This window comes from Crocodylus porosus, unplaced genomic scaffold (genome assembly GCF_001723895.1).
Source record: "Crocodylus porosus isolate Cpor-Errol unplaced genomic scaffold, CroPor_comp1, whole genome shotgun sequence".
NCBI classification, from domain to species: Eukaryota; Metazoa; Chordata; order Crocodylia; family Crocodylidae; genus Crocodylus; species Crocodylus porosus.
The window spans coordinates 213,622,304-213,642,988 of record NW_017728886.1 but is presented as its reverse complement, the minus strand read 5'-3'; the positions used below and the strand labels follow the sequence as shown (position 1 = coordinate 213,642,988).

At 41.3% G+C, this 20,685-nt stretch overlaps 1 protein-coding gene across 7 annotated transcripts in view; it reads left to right on the top strand.

Annotated features, from left to right (window-relative positions):
- Nucleotides 1-2,015: 2,015 nt before the first annotated feature.
- Nucleotides 2,016-20,685, top strand: part of EYA1 (EYA transcriptional coactivator and phosphatase 1) — a 263,444-nt gene continuing 244,774 nt past the window's right edge. For 6 of the 7 annotated variants that reach the window (XM_019549158.1, XM_019549153.1, XM_019549146.1 and 3 more), the window contains exons 1-3: nt 2,016-2,106; nt 14,775-14,864; nt 16,413-16,520. In XM_019549158.1, coding sequence (XP_019404703.1) covers nt 16,488-16,520 — 33 coding nt within the window. In that variant the 5' untranslated portion in view covers nt 2,016-2,106; nt 14,775-14,864; nt 16,413-16,487. The remainder of the gene's footprint in view (nt 2,107-14,774; nt 14,865-16,412; nt 16,521-20,685) is intronic. The other variant, XM_019549120.1, reaches the window with a different exon arrangement.

Here is a 20,685-nt window from a genome sequence, read left to right as displayed (position 1 = left end):
CTCCTCTGATTCAGTAGGAAACCAAAGTGTTCATCTGAAGGCGGCACAAATTCAGGGTTTTTTTTGCCTAATTACTACAGGTTGTGTTAGGATGAGTTTGGCTAATAAAGTCAGTAAGAATAAAAGTGAGATCTACTCGTTTGCAATATTAAAACGGTGTTGTGTCCAGAATGCTAGAGTTAAGGTTGAAATGAGACTTAAGATACAAAATCCAGGACTCAGCTAGTCCAACTGTGTGTCAATTTATTTGCATGTAGCATTGCATTTGACAGTCTAGTTTTTCCACAGGAATTATTGCTAAACCAAGGAAAGGGGAGTGGAAGAAAACCTCTATAAAACATAGAAGGCAAATCAAATATATTTGATTGTGGACACATTTCAGAACAAACAGGTGCCTGATTTTTCTTCACTACTTTAGTAAGAAAGGCCTGCAAACATTTGCATGCCTCAACTCCTACTATTAGTCCAGTTGACTTTGATAGGATTATTCATATGCTTGAAGTTGAGTAAATGTGTATGTGTTTGCAGGGGCAGAGCATTTATTAGTCTAAAGCAAAAGAGATGTTTAAAAAATAGAAAAAGTTTTCTAGCAATACAAAAGAAGGAAATGTTTTAGTTTTGAAAGAGGAATTTTGCTAGAAGTAAGCACTGGATAAAAGAGTGTGATGAAATGACTGATGTTGGAATGTTTGAAGTGGGAACAACTAAGCTTTGATAGCTCCCTTCAGATGTTGCGTGTGTATGTGCAGCTACACAGAGAGGAAAAGGGAGGACAAATATGTCCCACAGTCTTGCAGACAAGGTTGTAATGTGGGTAACAAATGCTCATGAAAATGGGAGGACATATGTTGGACAATCTCAGTATGAAACAGGAAGTTATCTAACTTTAGACCCAGCAGGGCTCTTTCTTCAGTGCTTTGAACTTTGGGCAAAATATAGGTGAGCAGGAATCTGCCGTGGCTGTGGTTTATTTACCCTGGTGCTTCCTCTATAGTGGCTGTACAAGGGCAGATGCCAGGTGGGTAAACTTCCTCCTCCTAAGGTCAGCTGCAGTGGCGTGGTTGTTTGTAAGACACAGGTGCCCCTCAGCATCCTGGGGACAGTGCAAGAAGACCTAATGCCCAGCTCTCTGGATGTACTTTATACTTCCAGGCTGGCTCGTTTCAAAGCAAGGCCCCAGGTTATTGAATCACCCTTACTCTCTCCATCAGGAGAAAGAGATGGATTCTGTGGAGCCGAGGAACCACCATTCCAAGCCCTGCGGCTGGGTTGGGACTGATCCCTAGCGCCCAGGCTGAAGGGGTCCTCTTCTAGCTGCTGGATTTGGCAATGGAAGTGGCTAAGCAGGGCGGGGGGTATAGCGGGGGGGCGCAAGGCCAGTGCTTTTGAACCTGGCAGAGCAAATCCCAGCAGCGGTTTTTCAGCACCTGCCCTTGACCTTGTCCTTGCCCGGAACGGCCTCATCCTTCCCCCCTCGGGATCCAGGGGGCCCTCGCGGCCCCCCGGGGGGTCAGTGAACCTGCCGAGGGTGCCGGCAGCAGGAGGCTCGGAGCGGCGCCGCAGGCACCTTCAGGCGGCGGCGGCGGCGTGGGCGGATCGCTCAGGCCGCTCCGGGCCCGGGCAGGCGCGCTGCTCCGCCGCCGCCGCTGGCGGGGAGGCAGGACGCGGGCGGAGCGAGGCGAGTCTGTGGGGCCGGGGGCGCGGGGCAAGCTCCACCTGCCCCTCCGCGCGCTCCCGGGCGGGCAGGGAGGCAGCCGCCGCATCCCGGCGGGGGAGGGGGTGGGTAAGGGAAGACAGGAGGTCCCCTCGGGCTGGGGCTGCGGTGTGAGAGCCGGGGGCAGCCTGGAGCCACAACTCGGAAGTTGGGAAGTGTCCCAGGGCGCGGGGGGCAGGGGAGCTGGGTGCAGAGGCCATGGTGGGGCAGGGGGAGGCCACGCAAGCCAGCACTGTGCTGGGCGCAGGGGGCCTGGCCAGGCACCTTCAGCGCAGTCATCAGGGCTTCTCTCTTCAGCCGCACGCACTACAGACGGGTCCAGCGGAGCTGCGCAACAGGCTGGCGAGGCCTGGCAGAGGAGTGGACTTGTGCCCATTTTACAGGTAAAGCAGGTGAGTCACCGGAGGGTCACAGCACCCCCTGGCTCCTACCAGCCTTACGTTGCATGGTGCACATCTCAGGAATGGGTGGCTGCTGCTGGTAGCGAGGGGAGGAAACGTAGTGACCGCTTTTGGTTACCAGAGTCTGGGCGGGTAGGAAAAGAACAACTAGCTCTCATCAGTGTCCTGCCCTTTCACTTCCTCGCAGCCCTTTGAGTGATGTAGACAGAGCCAGTGCTTGGCTTTGGGGCAGGGGAAGTGGTACGCTACCAACCCCACCTCTCATTGCTGGTGCTTTGAAACCCCATATTAGGTTCATTTAGGACTCCAATCCTACAACAGGATGATGAGAGGGGGTTAACTATGAAAGTTTGTGACCATTTTGTTAGCTGTGGATAGGAATGGATCCTAGAACAGGGCAAAGTGGGTACATGCCTCCTCCCCTCCACCCCACTGCTTTGGCTATGCTGTGCATGCTTAGTGAGCATTGGGCTCACTGCCGGGTCAGTGTGGGCTCACTGCTTCGTGTGAGCACTGAGCTCCCCAGATGATTGGAGCAGGGTTTGGCTACAGCCTCTGCTTTCTTGTGGCTCTGGAGTCCGGGGGCGGGGAGTACTGCTCCTGTTCATCCTTTCCCTCCCTCCCTCTCCCTGCTGAATTCATAGCAGCAGGGGAAGTCTCACCCCCTGGGCTTCAGAGCTGTAAGGGCTCTGGGTAGACCCTGTGTCAAGAGTTTACATGTGGCACAGCCAAAGAGGTGGCATGACTCCTGCCTTGCCCCCTCTGGTTGTAGGCCTAGAAAAAATGAGAACTACCTCTTTAGGGTAACCTGCTTCTCTCTTCCTTAGAATTATGTACTTGGTATTTCAGATAGGTGTAAAATTGTGTTTTTAAAGAGAGAAATCAAAGCATTTCTCAATTTATTAACCAGTAATGCTGTTTTTTTTTTTTAATTGTGCTTTAAGAAATGTATTCACTTCTGTTTCATAGCATAAGGAAGAACAATTTATATTAGCTTTCTGAAAAGATAGACAGAAAATCTTTTGAATGGTTACATGTACATAAATATAATCTTGCATTTAGGAGCTGTGCTGTGCTGTGTACTAGTAACAGTGCAACACTCTCATGGTATCGATGCCCATTGCTTTAATGGGGATGCAGGTATAAGTAAAAGGGGGGATTCAGCCACCCAAAGCTATGAGAAATCTAATTCCCTTGCCTCTAAATAGAGAATACAATTTATGGAAAGTCCTTGCGAAGCGGCCCACAGATTAATGCTGTTTTTTCAATGTTGCCTATGACTACACTGAATATGGGTCATGCTTGTATAACTGTAGGCAGAGAATATGTCAAGGATCAAGCGCTGTTGAGAGAGGATGGGGCAGTAGATGGTTACATCTCCTAGAGAGCTTTTACCTTGAGTTAAATGCCAGTTAATGTGAAGCAAGTAACCCACTTCTTAACGCTATTCTGGACATACCCCAGACCTTTGAGATTTAGTGGAGGGGAAATTGCTGTTTTGTCACCTGAAACAAACCTTTTAGAAGTCTGTAGCTTAGCCTTTACAAACAGTATAGCTAACTCAAGGTAATTGGCATTCTTTCTTGCAGTATTGCCTTACAGTTCTCTTAAACAATTTTCAAGTTCCCTCCAAACTTGACTAACTCCTGCCCTTAATGATTTTATCACTCCTCCATTATCCCAGGAGGCTGTGAACTATGGTCTACACAAGTCTGATTCATAGCAGAGCTCCCCACAGCCAGTGGGGCAGCTGTGGGTTTGTAATGTTTGTCCCCCAGTAGTCAGAGTCTCTTGGTCAGTCTTGGCCCTCCTTCCCCCATTGGAGACACCACTGCCAGCAGGTTAATGAAGTCTTCCTACTGAAGCCACTGCCTTTCTTGCCACTAAATTAGAGTTGCTGATTGCCACTAGGAACAGGATTTGGTGGTACTTGGCAATGGAGGTGATTAGCAGTGGTTTCAATAAGAGATGCAAGAGGATCCCTACACTGGTAGCTGCAACCTTGACCCCTGCAACCTTTTGCCAACACCTCCTCCCCCTGCCCAGCAGCAGCATCTCTCACAGGGGGAGTGGAGGCATGAGGCTGATGAGGAAAGAGAGACTATTATTTTAACTGAGGTTTTCTAGATAAAGGGGAAGCAATCAGAAAACTGTAGAAAAATTAAAACAATGTTTAAAGGACTGTTGAACAGTTTTCCATATAAGTGTCTAAAAGTGTTCCTCCCTTGAATCCTGTGCTTTCAGGTGAATTGTAGGTTGCTTTCTCCTGTACTGTTATCCAATTACTTAAATATAGAGTCCAGAAATATTGGTGTTCAAAATAGCCATCATGTCCCATAGGCCATCTGCCAGTGATGTAAAATGAAGACATTAAATTAAATTTACCTAAGAGGTTTGTGTTTTTCCTTGCAAATTTCCTTCCTTCATTTCTTTTTCCTCTTTCTGTGCTTTCATGTCTAACCTAATCTTTCAGTCTTCATACGATTAGGATTTCTCAAATGTCTCTCTGCTTTTAATGTCATTTTATGTAGTTTATCTTCTTTTTGTACAACAGCAGCTCTTTTCACTTGGTTTTCTGCAGTAACACTTAGCATTTTAGATGGCATTTTGCAAATGGGAATCTTAGGTTCATCATCTAACTCCTTGAGTTAAGGAGAGTGATTTCCATTTCATAAGGAAAGAAAGGGAGACATTTTAAAGTGATTTGACCAAGGCCACAGAGGCAAGTAGTGACAAAGCTAGAATTATACTACTCGTAGTACTGCTATTGACTTCACTTGGGCCAAGATTTCAGCCTGGAAGTTCCTAGATCTCCCTTATGTCCTTACCCCACACAGTCATACGCTCTGAAGCTGCTGTTTATAAACAGCAGCTGCTCAGCAGAGAGAAAACTTGCAACAATCCTAAGGGTATTAGCTGTAAGAAACAGCAAGGACAGAAGGAATGGCATAGCAAGGAAATGGCTCAGTAATAATGATTACCTTGAGTGGGCCTGACCACAATTGATTAACTTGTATTTGTTGCTGTTAGAAGCTCCCAAAGTCAGTTGTTGGAGGTGGTATGGGGCACTGTAAGTAACCCCTAGTTTTGTTTTGTTTTTTAAAGAAAAATCACCAAGACACAACTGCAACCCTAGAGGTTGGTTTACATTTTTGAAGCAATCTGCATAATGAGGTGACCTGGAAAGTAACTTTATTTTTTGTAAATGAGAAGTGAGATTAACTGTGTGTAAAATCCCCAAAATCAGGGGGGCTGCAGCTGTGCCCTTCACTTGCCTTAAAAGGCTTCCCTGGCTCTGAGCTGGTTTATGTCTTTCTCTTGCAGCTGTTTCTATAGCAAGTTACAGCTACTATCACTTCAGGCAGCTTGGTTTGTATGGAAGCAGTGACTTCCCATGTATCTTTGTCTCTATGTTCTGTGCAGCAGGCCTATGGGAATAAATAGTTTCTTAAACTTGTGTTGGTAAATTAAATTTAGCAGAATTTATATATTGGTATATAAAGGTATGTGTATAAATATCATGGAAGTGTTGCATTGTTGTTTGTGTGTGTGTACACATATGAATATATGTATTGGTTTATGCAAAGCAAATGCATACATTATGTGCAGACAGAATGAACCCACACATTACATTATTTTGCTTTTTATGCTTTATACAGCTGTATTTTTCTTGCATCATATTAGTGCAACCCATAAATATAGTCTTACCTTGAGCAATATTGGTGAAAGTATTTAACATTTGAAAGAGACTAAAGATAAGTGAAGTTGTAGGGTAAAGATAAGTAAAGCTGTAGAAAGCATTAGTGCAGCTTCTGGGTAGATTGATTTAAATTGACATGAAGGAAACAATTTAGATAATTGATTTTAATCTTGTCTTGCAAAACTTTTAGTGAAAAAGATTAAAATACATATGCAACTAAATACAACCTCTTTACTAACACTTTTGCAAACAGGAAGAAATACTATATATTTTTGTTTAAGCATTTATGTAACTAAGCATACATTGCTTTCTCTTTCCTCCCAGATTCTTTACTTTAAATGTTTTATTGTGTTAGAAAACAGTAAGTGACAATTTTCTTGTTTCCTAGATGGTATTTTAGATGAAAATTAGAATACAATTAACATGCCCCAAAATAGGTTTTAGCTGAATGGATATTGAATGATTGGGGTGCATAATTAAGTTTATTAAAACATATTTTGGATTTTAACTCACTATTGTTAGAGAGTGGATGGATTGTTTCTTGCTCACCAGGAGCCAGATTTGCAAAGAGATTTAAACTTGTAAGGATGCAATTGTTGTATAGTGGGATTTTCAAAAGTGCCTGGCTCATGGAAACCATGTTAGATGCTACTAAGCAACCTTCAGCACATTTATGTGCCTAAGTCCTTTTGCAAATCTAGCCCCCGGTCATTCAGATTTTTCAGGTTAGTAGCTCTTAGTCTCTTTTACCTGGTGTTTAGCTGTAGATTAGTAGAAGAAAAGATTCCCAGCTTTTTCTAGTCCCAGTTTTTTTTCCCTCAATTTTGAACGAACTGGTTCAAATGATGAAAATACTTTCTGTGCACCTGCTAGTTAAACTGAAACCAAAAGTAAATATGGCAAACACTTGTCTTCACAACAGAAACTGAAAGTACTAATGGTTTGAAAAATGTAAATACTAGCATTCCATATTTTATTGTAAAAACTGAAAGTAAGATTTTTAATGATGTACATGACATAGCTAGATGAGTTGAACTCTAAAGTTAAAGATTCTGCATACTGAAAAGCAGTCACGTTTAAGCTCATAAAATAATTTAAATAAGTACAAGTTATATTAAATATAGTAGAGTAAATGCAGGTCTTCATACAGGTTGTCCTAACCTTATATTTTATTTTCAAAAACAAACCTTCAAATTGAAGTGTATTACTTTTAAATCAAAATCTTAATTCAATTAAAATATACATTTAAATTAGGAAACTCATCAAATTTTATTCATCCTATGTAGCTACAATAGTGTTAAATGTGGCTACTGTATTCATTTCAAATACCTGAATATTCGCAAAACTTTACTGTATTGGATAGTTTAAAAACAGCATATTTTGTTTGTTTATAAATATCTTACTACTAGACATTAATATTAATTAGTATCTGAAAATGTTTCACAGCTTTCTATACACACACTGGCCATGTGAAATCAAGTGGTATGCTGCCTTTAAAAATCCATTTATAACAAATGCAAAACATGAATTCTAAAGCATATGCATAATTACTTGTCTTTAGAAACATCATGGAGAAATTGCTTTCATCCACTCCCAGAAAGCAGTTTGCCAAGTCAATATTTAAGTGTAGACTCGGAGCGTCGCCTCTCAGATAATTTAAACTTTCATTCCTTGGATTAAGTGTTCTGGCTGCATTTCATATTTCATATCTTCACATTTTTCATTTATACATTTTATAATGTTTATTAATTTTGCTTACGCATTTTCTTAAACCAATGCAAAGTCTAAATTTGCTTTGTAATCAATTGTTTGACCAGTTAAAGAAAAAAACAAACAAATGAAAGGGGGTGGGGAAGGTGGGAATAACAATCCCTCCAAATACTTCTGATACTGAAATTTGAGAACAATTTTTAATATTCACAATTTAGAGCTACCTTTCAAAAAAACCCTTAAAAATAGTGAGTTGGATGTTATATTTTAAAACCATCTCTTTTTTTACTTCTCAAAACTTAACTAAACAGAACAACTACAAATAGATTAAATATAATTCTAACTGTTTGTTGCCCTAAAGATCCCCTCTAACAATAGTGTATCTTAATCCTAATTTCTTGCTAAAGTTCTCTGATAAATCATTTTAACTAAATTCCCTCTGCGCTTTCATATGAAAGATACTCTTCACTCGTGTCCTAAATCTTTTGGTAATTTTGCTGTATTAAACAGCTGATGCATCTACCGATGGTGCTTCTATCATTTCAACACTGTTAATTACCATGTCAGATATCTATATAATGTCAGAACATCTGTATAATCTTTATGGAGAAACCTAATTTTTTGCTAAGATTTAAGAAATCTGATTTTGCAATTTTTTTTTTAAATTTAGACATGCATAATATTTCATTTTCTTTGATGAAATTAATGCACAAACACATGCAGTGTGCATATTCTAGTCGGTCTTACCTTGTGCCATCTCCAAAGTATCAAGCTGCTTACTTTGTTTCTTTTGTTTAAGGAATTCTGTTGAATTTCTGGTAACTAGATTAAAGAGAGAGTCCATATTTGATGTGTTTTTGAGTTTTATGCCCTAGGAAGAGCTATAGTTTGCAGTTCTATGCAATATTTGGAGACGTAAAGAAAAGCAGAACAGTATATTGTGTGCAGAAAGATGACCAAATCTGCTTGGGTCTTTTTCCATTGCTATGTTAAGGACTGGGGTGATAGGACACTGGCCCCATTCAGCTCATCATACTAGCAGGATGCTGTCAGCTGCTGATTTTACATTTTGATATGTGCATTGCATTTGATGTCTGAACCACAGATGGGGCAAAATTTATCTTGGAGACCTAATGCCCACCTGTTCATGCTCACTTTGAAACACACAGTTAAGTATCCACCCCCTTATTTTCAAGAACCTTCCCTAGATCTCATGAACTACACTTCTGTCTGCCACCCCTGGACCTGGACTAAGTACAGACATAAAAAAAGCCCAATGCAGAATCGATCGAACTTAGGTGGGTTTCTGTATGCGATGTAGGTTAGTTTGGGAGCAAACAGAACAGGCGTTCACCCTTTGGTAGGGGGGGGATACAGGTTGCCCGCACTGGCTGAGGCCAGTTGGTTGGGGATGGTCCTGAACACCGGCAGGAAGCTCCCCTGGTTTCCTGAGACCACTGAGTGTAGCTGGGCCACCCATGGTTGGCTGCTGGGCATGACTGAGCACCCCACCCTGTCCTACCTGGGTCATTGTCAGCTACAGATGGGAGAGCAGGGTTGCCCCTGCTGCTAGCCTTACATCTCCTGCAGTCTGGTCATGTTCCCTAGAGCTGTGCCTGCTTGTGAGGGCATGGGGTTCCCACATACCCAACTATGGACCCCTATGCCTCTCACGGGTGGGTGCAGCCCCAGGGAGCACAGCTGGGCTGCTGGGCCTGGCTGAGCACTACTCCTGCCCCCTCTCTTGTCATTGTCACTTGCAGGTACCTTGCTTTGTAAGACCCCAGAGACAGGGGCAGCTGGGTGCTTAGCTGGAGCAGCCAAGTGCGGGGCAAGTGCTAATGCAGCTCCCTGCGAGGGGAGGCTAATGGAGAGCCTCAAGGACAGGACTGGTATAACTTGAATCGATGAACCCCTGGTCACCCACAAGGCATTTTACAAAAATGTCTTTTGCTCATTGATTCTCTTCTTAAAGTGTCAAGTGTTAAATTATATAGTCAAATAACCAGTTTTAAGGAAATGTCTGGTGTGTCTTTTCCTTTTGTGTTTGTTTGTTTTTAACAGGGAAATTTATTGTCTGAAAGCCCCCTATGATATTACTTGGGAAATAAAGACAATGTAGAAAACAGTGTCCTTCATATGTTTCTTGAATTGCCAGCCATGTGACATAGACCTTTTCCAGAAATGAAAAATGCATTCCTTTCATCAGATTTGTTATTCCTTCATTGTTTGTAATATGTGGGATGAAAATTTAATCTAATAATTGTTTGAATATTTTTATAACAAGCAGATTTTGCAGACAGTGTCTTATGATATTTTCACAGTTCTGGCTGAGCTCCCTCTCCTGGATGCTTACTATGCAGCTCTATTTGGCCCTACATGCTGGCCCTGTGTCCTTTGCAGTTCCTCTGGGTCTTGTGAGCTCCAGCCATACTCTCCTGCTTTGGCGCCTCACGCTTACTTTTCAGGCACAGATGTTCTAGGCTTCTGTGAACAGTGCTGGCAGCTCTGGACCTTCTAAGTCACTTGAACACACCCTCAACAGAGCAGTATGGTTGTGACTAATCTGTGACTGAAGCTTAAGTCCTTGAAAGATGTGGTAGTTGAAGCAAATACTGCATGGTCTTGGCAGAGGAAACCAGTCATGGTTTAGCTGTGGATGAATATTAAAAGTTACAGAGGTCATGACAAAACAATAAAATATATTATGTAGTTCTGTATCCTTGAGTCCTGCCCACTCTTGATTGTTTTGTTGAATTTGGGTCAGTACATTCAGGGGATCCAGGTCCCATTTCCACTACCCCTTTCCTCAGCCTCATTTTTTTTTTGTTCCTTGACACCAACTTTCCTGTGACTTGTACAATAAGGGCCCTTTGGCCTGTTCAGGTCTTATTCTTAAAGACATCCTTTTTTAATAGCAGATCCTAACACATCTTATCTTCCCTTTTTTTTGCTGGGGATTTTTCATTGGTTTGACCCCACTAGCCCACAAGCCAGTTTCCCCTAGGTTGCCTCCATCTCTTTGTTTTAGGCAACTTGCATTCAAATGGAAGTTCATTCAGGTTAACATCTCCTAATTGTTGCTGTTGTACTTCTTTAGTCTTGGTCTGGGAGATATACAATAGCAAGCCCTGTTAGCACATAGCTGAATCACTGAATACTGGGGCATTAAATAATGCAGAAAGTTCATTTAAAAAAAATCAAAATTGTAAGTTTAAAATAAACAGATTTCTCAAACTGTCACAGGTGTCATTTGCCTGTGCATTATTTTTTGTGTACTTTTCTTTTGTTTCCAGTACTGTGAGCATCTCTCCTGACTATTGATTTGGTCCAACACCCACCCAAGTAACGAAAAGACTTCTGTGAACTTTGCTTGAATTAGATCAGACTTCACTTTTCTTTACCAAAATCTTTATTCTTCAACAAGGTCTAGATTTGAAAATAATAAGAGGAAAACAAATAAGCCCCTTCTGGGCTCATCCAAAAGTATTTTCATTTTTAGTGATTATTCTCTTCCTGTTTTAAAGCTGATCATACAGATGATACTAATCTGAATATTTATTCAAATTCATGATTTGAAAAGGATGTTGTTGTGTTGGCGATGACTTCGATATCCAGTAGTGTCTAAGTACCCATATACTGCCCTTATTCCACACATGGCTGCTCAGGACTGTAAGAGCTCATCTCTGTATTTCACGAAGGAAGTTAAACAGCACAAACAAATAAATGTATGGCTGTCATCTCTCAGAACTCTGGTCAGTGCATTCCCTGGCTTTAGAATGGGAAAAGGGGGCCTTTTGAGGTGAACAGAAATGTTTTTTTCAGAGACAAGAGCAGAGAACTACTCCTATGTACTGTAATGCAGAAAGTTTCGCCTTCAACCTTTGCTTGCCCTGGGACATCTGTTGCTGGTCCAGTATCTGTGCTTAGATTCATGTCCATATCCCTGCTGCTGTGCTTTTGATGATTTAGGAAATTTATATTTATTATTCATGAATTATTTTATATTCATTACATTTATATTTATAAATGTGCTACATCTCATAGATCTGGATGTCTGTCAAATCCATTAGATTGGGAGCTCTGGGGCCATCTGGAAGTGGTTGCTGAATCTGCAGCTTTAGAGTCCTTTTGCTGGGATGGAGGGGATGTCCATCCCAACAGTGTAGTTTTCAAAGCTGCCAAATGGCCTGCATCTAAATGTCATCTTTTTAAAGGGTTTCTTTCTTTCTCTTTTGGTTTTCAGCTGTTAGGTTTGGCAGGTTTCTTTTCTAGCATTTGGTAATAATTCTTTTCCTAATGTTAGAAAAGAAACCTGCCAAATGTAACAGCCGAAGGGGGCTACCTGGGCATTGTAATAATCCTTTATTTAAAATCAAAACAATTACGCTTATTAAAAGTATGAAATAAAACTTTATGTCTGTGGTATCTTCTCTTAGAAACTCCAGAATGATGAATAAAGTAAAAACACGTATTGCGTTGGCTAAGAAACCTTGCTAAGCTTTCCACAGCAATAGAGAGCAAAGCATGTGTGGCATTTTTTATTCCAGCAAGTTGAATATATTTGGGGCTTATTGTAATATATGGGATTTTGCCTACATACAGTAGTGAACAGAGAGGTGGAAAGCTTTTTCACAGTAACCAAAACCAACTGGTCTACTGATGATACTGATTCATGTCCACAGCTTTATTGGCATTCTTTTGTTGAATTTTTCTTTCATAGGATAAAGTAGATGAATTGTTTCTATTTTAGGTACATAGAATGAGAACTGGACATTATTGATTATTGTTGCAGAGAGAGAGGAATTAAATCCAGAATAAAATGCTTTTTATATTTGTTCGCCCATCACAGTTTGTGATCTCTTTAAAATATTAATAGCTCATTAGGGTACAGGGTGTGATGTATGATATATATGTATGGTGCTTACCATAATGCTAAACTACATTTCTGTCTCTCTAGCTGCTAAAAACCTATATATATATTTAATAATATTTAGCTGAAAATGTATATACATAATTTTGGAACAAAGAATAAAGGGCGAGTATTTTCATAAGCTTGCTTCAATTTTTTTTAAATAGTTTGAGGTATTTTCTCCCCTATTGGGTGACCTATTTTGCATATAATCACTTCTGGGTAATAGATACCCTGAGTAACTTGGTTGTAATTTTTATACATTGATAATACAAAGGAAGTTAATTCGTTTTTGTAAAATTTACCCACAGCTAAAAACACTCTAAAATGACAATCATAATAAAGATAACTCAATTTTTCTTGTTTAAAAGTTTTTAATTTTTAAAATTAAGATGACATTATTACACATGTATCAGTTGTAGTATATTAAAAGCTAAACTCTCATGTTACTGCTAGCTCAGTTATACTGCTGGAAGCCTTCTGCATTTCTGAGGCAGGCTTGTCATTATTCCAAACCCCTTTGATACATCTCTACCAGTTTGAAGTTTGTCTTGCAGTGTTGAGTTTTTTTCTGCTACTAATTTATAATATAGCATCTCCAGGTGTGGGATAATATCAGGCACAGCTCTTATGAGTGAGGTCATTAGGCAGTCTATGAGGTGTTATATAGACTGAAACAGGGTTGTCCTGTTTCTAAATGGCTAGGTGTTGCATGCTGTATGAGTTGTATGAACAGGCACTGTACCTCCACACTGCAGCACCATGCTGTAGACCAGTCTTTTCCAACCTTTTCCAGCCCAAGGCACACTTACGTCAATAAAATTTTCCACGTCATATCTGTTAAGGCATTCCTTGTCCTCATACTTATGAGCTTATTGTAGCTCATTGCTGTGACAAATGTCCATGTGCAGTGGATTAATTTTCTTCTGCTTGGCTGGTCTTCTCTCTCTCTTCCACAGCCAACAGGTGTGCAAGTGTTCTGTGCATATCTCATTGATGCAGCTTGTTTCTTAGTGCTAGGCGGCTAGAGAACTTTTTTCTCATTCTGCAAAAATTCTTGTGGCACATCAGGGAGCTCTTTACAGCACACTAGTGTGCTCCTGCACACCAGTTGAAAAGTACTGCTGTAAACTACCTTGGCACTATGGGGTGCTGTGTCCCATTTCCTGGGGCAGGAGCAGGAAGCAAAAGCTGATGGTGGAGGCAGAGCCTAGAAACTATGGCTGCAGCAGCAGCCAAGAGATGAAGTGGGCAGCAGCTGGGTAGAAGCCTTGGACCTGCACATTAACCCTTATAGGCTGCATATAGCTCCTTGCCAGCAGTTGGACAGCCCTGGACTAAGGTTTGTCTGTTGTAGCATAGCCATGCAAGAATTCATTTTAACAGTGAAAAGTAACACTCTCAGTAAAGTTTTCTTACACATTAGTAAAGGGCATATCCTGATTCATAAATCTGCCAATTCACCATGAATTATTTCATTAGAAACGACTCTTATTTTACTCCTTCATTGAAATTGCAGATGTTAGCTTGTGTGGTTTTCAGATTTATTGAATTTTTCAGTAGAAGTCAGCTTTCATTGCTTACAACTGCTGTGCTTCGTATGTTCATTTGGCCCCTTCTACGTGTTACAGGTATTGCACGATTAGCTAGTTAATCATGCAGTTGTCTTAAGAACAGGTACATGTTCCAAGTGCTTATCACATAATAAATAGCTCCAACCAGCTATAAAGTTAGACTTTGAAAATGTGTACCAACTTTATAGCTGGTTGCTATTGAGCTTTAATTTGCATGTGTGGTAGGTAGGGTCTCCCCCTGCAGATAGGAGCCCTGTCAGCTGAGGCTTGGGGATCACTGCTGCTGTGATTCTCAAGGCTTGAGGGTGCATAAAACACCTGGGCCAGGGGCATTGGGGCTGCTGCAATCTCCCAGGCTCAGGGGCGAGTGAAACCCCCTTCAACTGGGAGGTCTCCCAGACACAAGAGCTTCTTGCTGTTGTACCTTGCACTAGCCATAAGACGTGATGAGATCTAATGTGCAGTACCACCATTGTCTCCTGTCATGTATCTGTAGCTTGGCAGGAGATATGATTGTATGGATTGTGTGTTGGATCCCATCGTGCCTTTACCTGCATGTGTAAAGGGAGCCTTTATCAGACAAAGGTTTTGTACCACTGCTACCATTTTTCCTTTTAATTTTAAAAAACACTTTTTTCTTCCTTTAATTTGAACTTTTTACAGTATGGAATTATTCTCTAATTGATAATCTAGTGTCAGAAAAAGTCCTTGAGCCAAATCCTGCTCTGAGAGATGTTTTAGATTTTTCTTTTTTTCTCAACAGGAGCCAAATTAAATTAGACCTCAGCTGTAAACCAGAAGTGATGGGAGAGGTATACCAGGAAACATGTTGCCTATCAACATTTTTCTCAAGGTGTGGAATGGACCTCTTTTTTTGTGTTGCTTTTTTATGCCTCTCATAAAAGTGGTAGCATTTGTGGGCTGAATACAGCCCAGTACAGGCAACCCCCACTGAATACTGTTTCACTTAGCACTACTTCACTATAACACTCATTTCGAATTGATACCTGATTTCACTTGTGCTCTATGAGTTTTGTTATAACACTCACAGTCACCATCTTGGGTCATTAGAAACAATTGTGGTAGCCATTTTTGGCCATCGGATACTTTTGGTTTTACTTAACGCTCGTTTCGCTTAACATGAGATTTGGTACTCTCTCCTACCTTGGGGGTCTTTAAGAGGAGGCTGGACAGATATTTGCCTGGGGTGATATGATCCCAGCACCCGTTCTTGCCTGGGGCAGGGGTTCAGACCTTATGATCTGTTTAGGTCCCTTCTGACCCCAAGTACTATGAACATTTGGTTTTTCAGGAACCAATTAAGAGCCCTAAGTGGGGGTTGCCTGTAGTATGTTTCTCGTGCGCATGCAATGCAGCATACTGTCTTTAGATCCCAGTCTGGAAATGTATATGCACCCATTTGGATTTATTCCTGTAGGTAGTCTCCTTGAATTAGGACTTCTCATATGTGCCGGTAGTTGCATGTCCTTTCCCTTATTTTATCACAAAAATAAAAGTGCCATTTGTAACTACTGTAACTGCCATTTTTGCTATAGCTACATACATACAAAGTTATAGAATTAAGGTTTTGTCTGTGATTTCCTTGCCTTAGTTTGTATCTGTTGCGCAGGCTACATTTATCTTACATTTTTCAAAATAGTTATTTTCATTATGTATTTTCTAATGAGACTTGGAACTACTGGAGAACTGGTGCTTGAGTGATGTTTGCTTGACTGGTATAAACACTTCATTTTAAATTTTGTGTCTCGTAACATTTTATTCTGGAAAAAAAGTTCCCTTTGAAAGGAATGAAACTTTTTTGAATGCAACTCTACTTGTAACATCAAAGAACTTTGTTTCTCAAGGTGAGAGAACACATCCCACATTTATAATTTATAGGCACTACGACTGTGACTTAATATATTCCTTAAGAGATTTAATATAATAATATCCTTAGCTTGAGGGCAACATTCTGAAAACTTTGTGGATTTTCTTTTTTTATCCCAGCTCAATCTGCAATCATATTTCTATGTTATAATTTCCTCTTAGCATTATAGTACAATTGACATTGATAGATAGCATATAGAAACTGAACTTAACAAAAAAAATTCTTCTGTCGTTGGCACAGAAATAATGTCTGCAGAAAAAATTCTGGCTCCCTTTCTATCCAGCTGCTGACAGCAAGCACAACAGAGCTATTGCTTCCTGCATTTGGCTCTTGTAGATTTGTCATAAACAGCCAGACTATATATTTATATTAAAGATTAATTTAATTCATTGAAGATGAATTATTCTGACTTGTGTGTACATGTTGGTTAATGGAAAACTGCAGATGTAAAGATCAGCTCTCAATTTCCACCCAACAAATTAATACAACTGTGTGGTACTGTTTTTTCCACAGGTGTGAGTGCGTTAGGACTGTTTGAAGCGCACTGTAGCTAATAGCCCATATATAATTTGGAAGAAGATACCTTCAATGGAAGACCCTCAGGGGATAAATGGAAAGTCTGTAAGTAAACAACATGTCAGCCCCAAGAAAAGATTTATTGCTTTTAAAGTAGTAATTATTTTTGTTGTAACTGGGTGGCTGGAAAGTCCTTGAAGTGCTATTCCCACTTTTAATGTTTTAATGTTTGAGGCTATGAATCTTTACAGTTCAAGAGGTTAGAGGCCTATGGTAGAGTTGCATTGCTTAAGAATATTTGTATTGGTTTTAAGGTACTTTTTTTTAAATGACTCTCACATTACAGTATGGTATTTATTGTTGTCTTTAAGAAATAGCTTACGTACCAAGATGTAATGTGTGCCTAATTTTTTAATTTCATATAAGTCTTCTAATCAGTTTAAAACTGCACACTTTTTTTATTTTGCCTAATATTTTTCTGTGTGACTGAGATTTATATGCTGAATTCACTGTTGGAATAAGTGGTTCAAAATCCTACTGCAGATTTATTACAAGTTTTCTTAATTCCGCTTTTTATACAGAATATAAAATATATGAATCTGAAATTAGAATGTTTGGTGTTTACTATTGTGACCTATAAAACAGGCAGAAACATTGATTAGAAGTATTTCTTATTAACTATATAAAACTGTTAACCCTACTTTAAATCAGACAGTTTATCTTCAGAAGTGTGATTATAGATTTATTAACTTGGTTTTTGATACAGTTGTTTGTGAACAATTACTGAACACTTTAATTTGTGAGGTTTACCTTTGATAAAACATTTAGTTCCTTGTAAAGAAAAGTCTATGTACAGCATTTTACTTTTAATTGAACAATTTTAACTGTTGTTGTAAAAATAACTCCTAAGATTTCTATTGATGAAGAGAGATTAAAAATATTTCCTCATTTTTTTTTTTTTTTTTTTTTCATTTTTAGTTTGTACATTTGTACTCTTGGGTCACTCAGGTTTGCTGTTTCTTTAGTAGAGTGAGCTGTTTGTGACAGTTGTTTTCAAATCAACAGAGTAAAAGGAAAAAGCCATCTAGAAGAAGAAAACTTGGGTTGAATGCCTACTGGTCAGAACCTACCACCGTATCCCAATGAAGTAATGTTGCCCATGTTTCTTTTTTTTCCACCCCCTGTGTCCTGTCTGGTTTTGAACTATCTGAGCAATGTGGCTTCCACTACTTTTTTTAGAAATGTAATACCCATTCTGTCTTTGCATTTACATTAAGATATTTATCCATTGCGAATACAGTTGTATATAGACAGGACTGATCATATGCAACATCATTTCATAAGAGGGAGCAATTATGGCCTTTGAATCTGTTCTCAACACGGATTGGTCCTGCCCTTGCAGGTAAACAGTTTTCAGCACCACTACAGCTGTGCCCCTGGCTGAAGCCTCTTGGGCTAGGGACAGGCATTTAAAAAGCCTAAGCCTGAACTGATTCAGTCTTTGCATGTTAGTCTAACCTGGCTAAGCTGAATCAGTTTGTAACAGTAAAGACACCTCTGGACTGAAGAAATGCAGGAACATGCCTGCAGTGGCTCGGGCTAGAAGCTGGGGGGTGACAGAGCAGCTCTCCCTTTCCTTCTGTAGTGCTGAGCTGGGGAGGGGCATGGCCAGGCCCTGGCAGGATGCTCTGATTAGGGAAAGGTTTCCCCCCCTTCCTGAGCAGCGTAGCAAGCAGATGGTAATGCAGTGTTTTCAGAACAAAAGCCTCTCCCATTAGTTTAAGCTCTTCTTAAATAACTTTTTCTAAGGGAGGAACAGAGCGACATTACCAGCTAAGCTGTTGATTAGCTCCAAAAAGCCCTAAGCAGACACTGTCCTGTGTCACAAACACCTCTCAGCATTAGCTAGCCTGCTACATGCTGGCTACGGTCCAAGCTCTGGGAGAAGGGAATGGGCTGCCTACTGCAGGCTCGGGGTCCCCGCCTTGCTGCCCTCCCCTTGGGACCTCTGCAGCTCAGCTGGTGGGAACCAGCAGGGCAGGGCAGGGTTGGGTTGGGCATGGAAGCTTGTTGCTGCTGCTGGAAGCTCTGTGCCACTACGGTGAGGTACTCTCTGCCTGCTTTGTACCACGACTCGGGCTGCTTCCGGGCAGGCAGGGGTACTTCACAAGGGCAATGAGGGGCTTGCAGCGGTAGCAGTGAGATTCCTTGCCCTACTCTGCCCTGTTGGGCTGTGCAGACTCTGAGGGGAGGGCAGCAAGGTGGGGAGCTCAAGCCATAATGTGCAGTTTGCCTCCGCCCTGTGCACAAATCTGGGGGGCACATGTCCCCACACCCTCCAGCACTGCATGTAGCAGCGTGGAGCTGGCCTCCCCCTAACCTCTCAAATGAGATGCTTGTGGGTTCATCCTACTCCCTGCATGGGCTTTGCAGCCATGCATTCCAGCCCTGCGCCCCAAGCCCCTTGCACCTACCCAGCTTTGCAGCAGCCCCAGCCCTGAACTCCCTCCCTCCCATCACTATGGGAACCTCAATTTCCACTTCCCTCCCCTCCCCGGTTTACCTGTGGGAGGTGATCTCCTGGCTGTGTGGTGGCCATGTGCATGTGTACTGCTGCATTCACCCTTCTCTCACCCTGCACCCTCCTAGCCCCTTCCAGGCTGGAACTCTGTCAGCTTGCAAGCAGAAACCCAGTTTCCTGCATTTTTCTCCTTTAAAAACCCAGATTTTCTCCTTTCTGTGTAAAATGAGAAAATCCAGGTTTTACCACATTTTTCCATGGTGAACAGAAAACCTGAATCACTGGTAATGAAGATAGAATTTGTTCATATGTGGGAACTGTTGGGGTAATCATGGATTTATTTGACCCATTCATACTTTTTGACCTCTCAGCCCAACTCAGTCCTTCTCCTACCCTCAGATCCCATAACCTACTCAGCCTTCTGGGTTAGTAACTGCAGAGTCTGGGGGGGGATACATGCATGCTCAGAGCCTCCTGACAGCACCTTCTCATGGCCAAAAGAGTTTCCAGTCCTGGACTGTAGCTGCTTAGCAAATGAGATATTGTCTGTATGCAGTTACTGTAACAACACGCATGCATGTCTTTATAACTGTGGAGTCTGGATGAAGTGAAAGTATGTGACCAGGTGTGGAATTATGCGTGGTGATATATCAGTTTAATGCCTGTGTAACTGCTTATTTTCACTGGTTATACCTCGGTATGAAACTGGAGGAATGCAATGGTGAATCAGACTTCTGAACTAGCTCCCTATTTAATTAATTAAGTTTATCTGGCAGCTGTCCCAATGGATTTTGCCACAAATAATCATACAACACAGAGATTTCTTAAGACTAGTAGTTAGCAATGCAAAACAGAGTCAACTCAATGAGGTGTGGAGTGAAAAGGAGATTAGTTGCAGGAGAAAAGATGAGTGAACCACAAAGTATGTATGTGCATGTGCACAAGCCCGTCTTTGTGATGGGTGAGTGACTCTTACAAACTCTGCAATTACACTGACACAAATTTTCACCTTTTGAAGTTCAAGATACTGAACACCTGCAACCACCCCTGTGGCCTTGTAGTCAGCCACTAAGAGAGAGATGTTTTTGGAGGAAAACCACCCAAAGCAGCAAGCAGAAGACACTTAACAGTGGATATAACCAATGAAGACTTTTAATGCAAAATACTTTGGGAAAGCAGTTTCAAGATCAAGACAGAAATACTAAGGCCATATTCAGAAATTAAACTGACTACGTGTTATATATTAGGGTGGTACTCAATCTCCAGCTTGGGGTCTGAATTTGACCCACAGGGCCATATTATCAGGCATGTGGAAATTTGGCAGTGGGGAAGTGGTGGTAGCATTAATCATTCCTAGAGCCATTGCAATTAGTACTGCCACTGCTCCCCCACTGCCAGGTTTCTGGACCCATGAAGAGCTCTACAGGCTGGATGACATGGCCCTGTGCATGTGATTGTGGACTGGCACCCTAAGTCGCACCTGAGGACTGACCCACACAATGATCCCACGTTGGATGTGGTCTGCAGACTGGCTCTACCTTTGGGATCTGGCCCCATGATACTCATCTGGCCCACAGGGCCAGAAGGTTGAGCACCAGTGTATTAGGAAAATAGGGCTAGAGAGACATTAAATTAACTTGCTCTTTGTTATGCTTAGCTAGCCTAACAGAATTAAATAAACTTGCACTGCAATATTAAAAGGGCTTAATATTTTTATCAGTGGGACTTGCAATTACAGTAATTATAGGT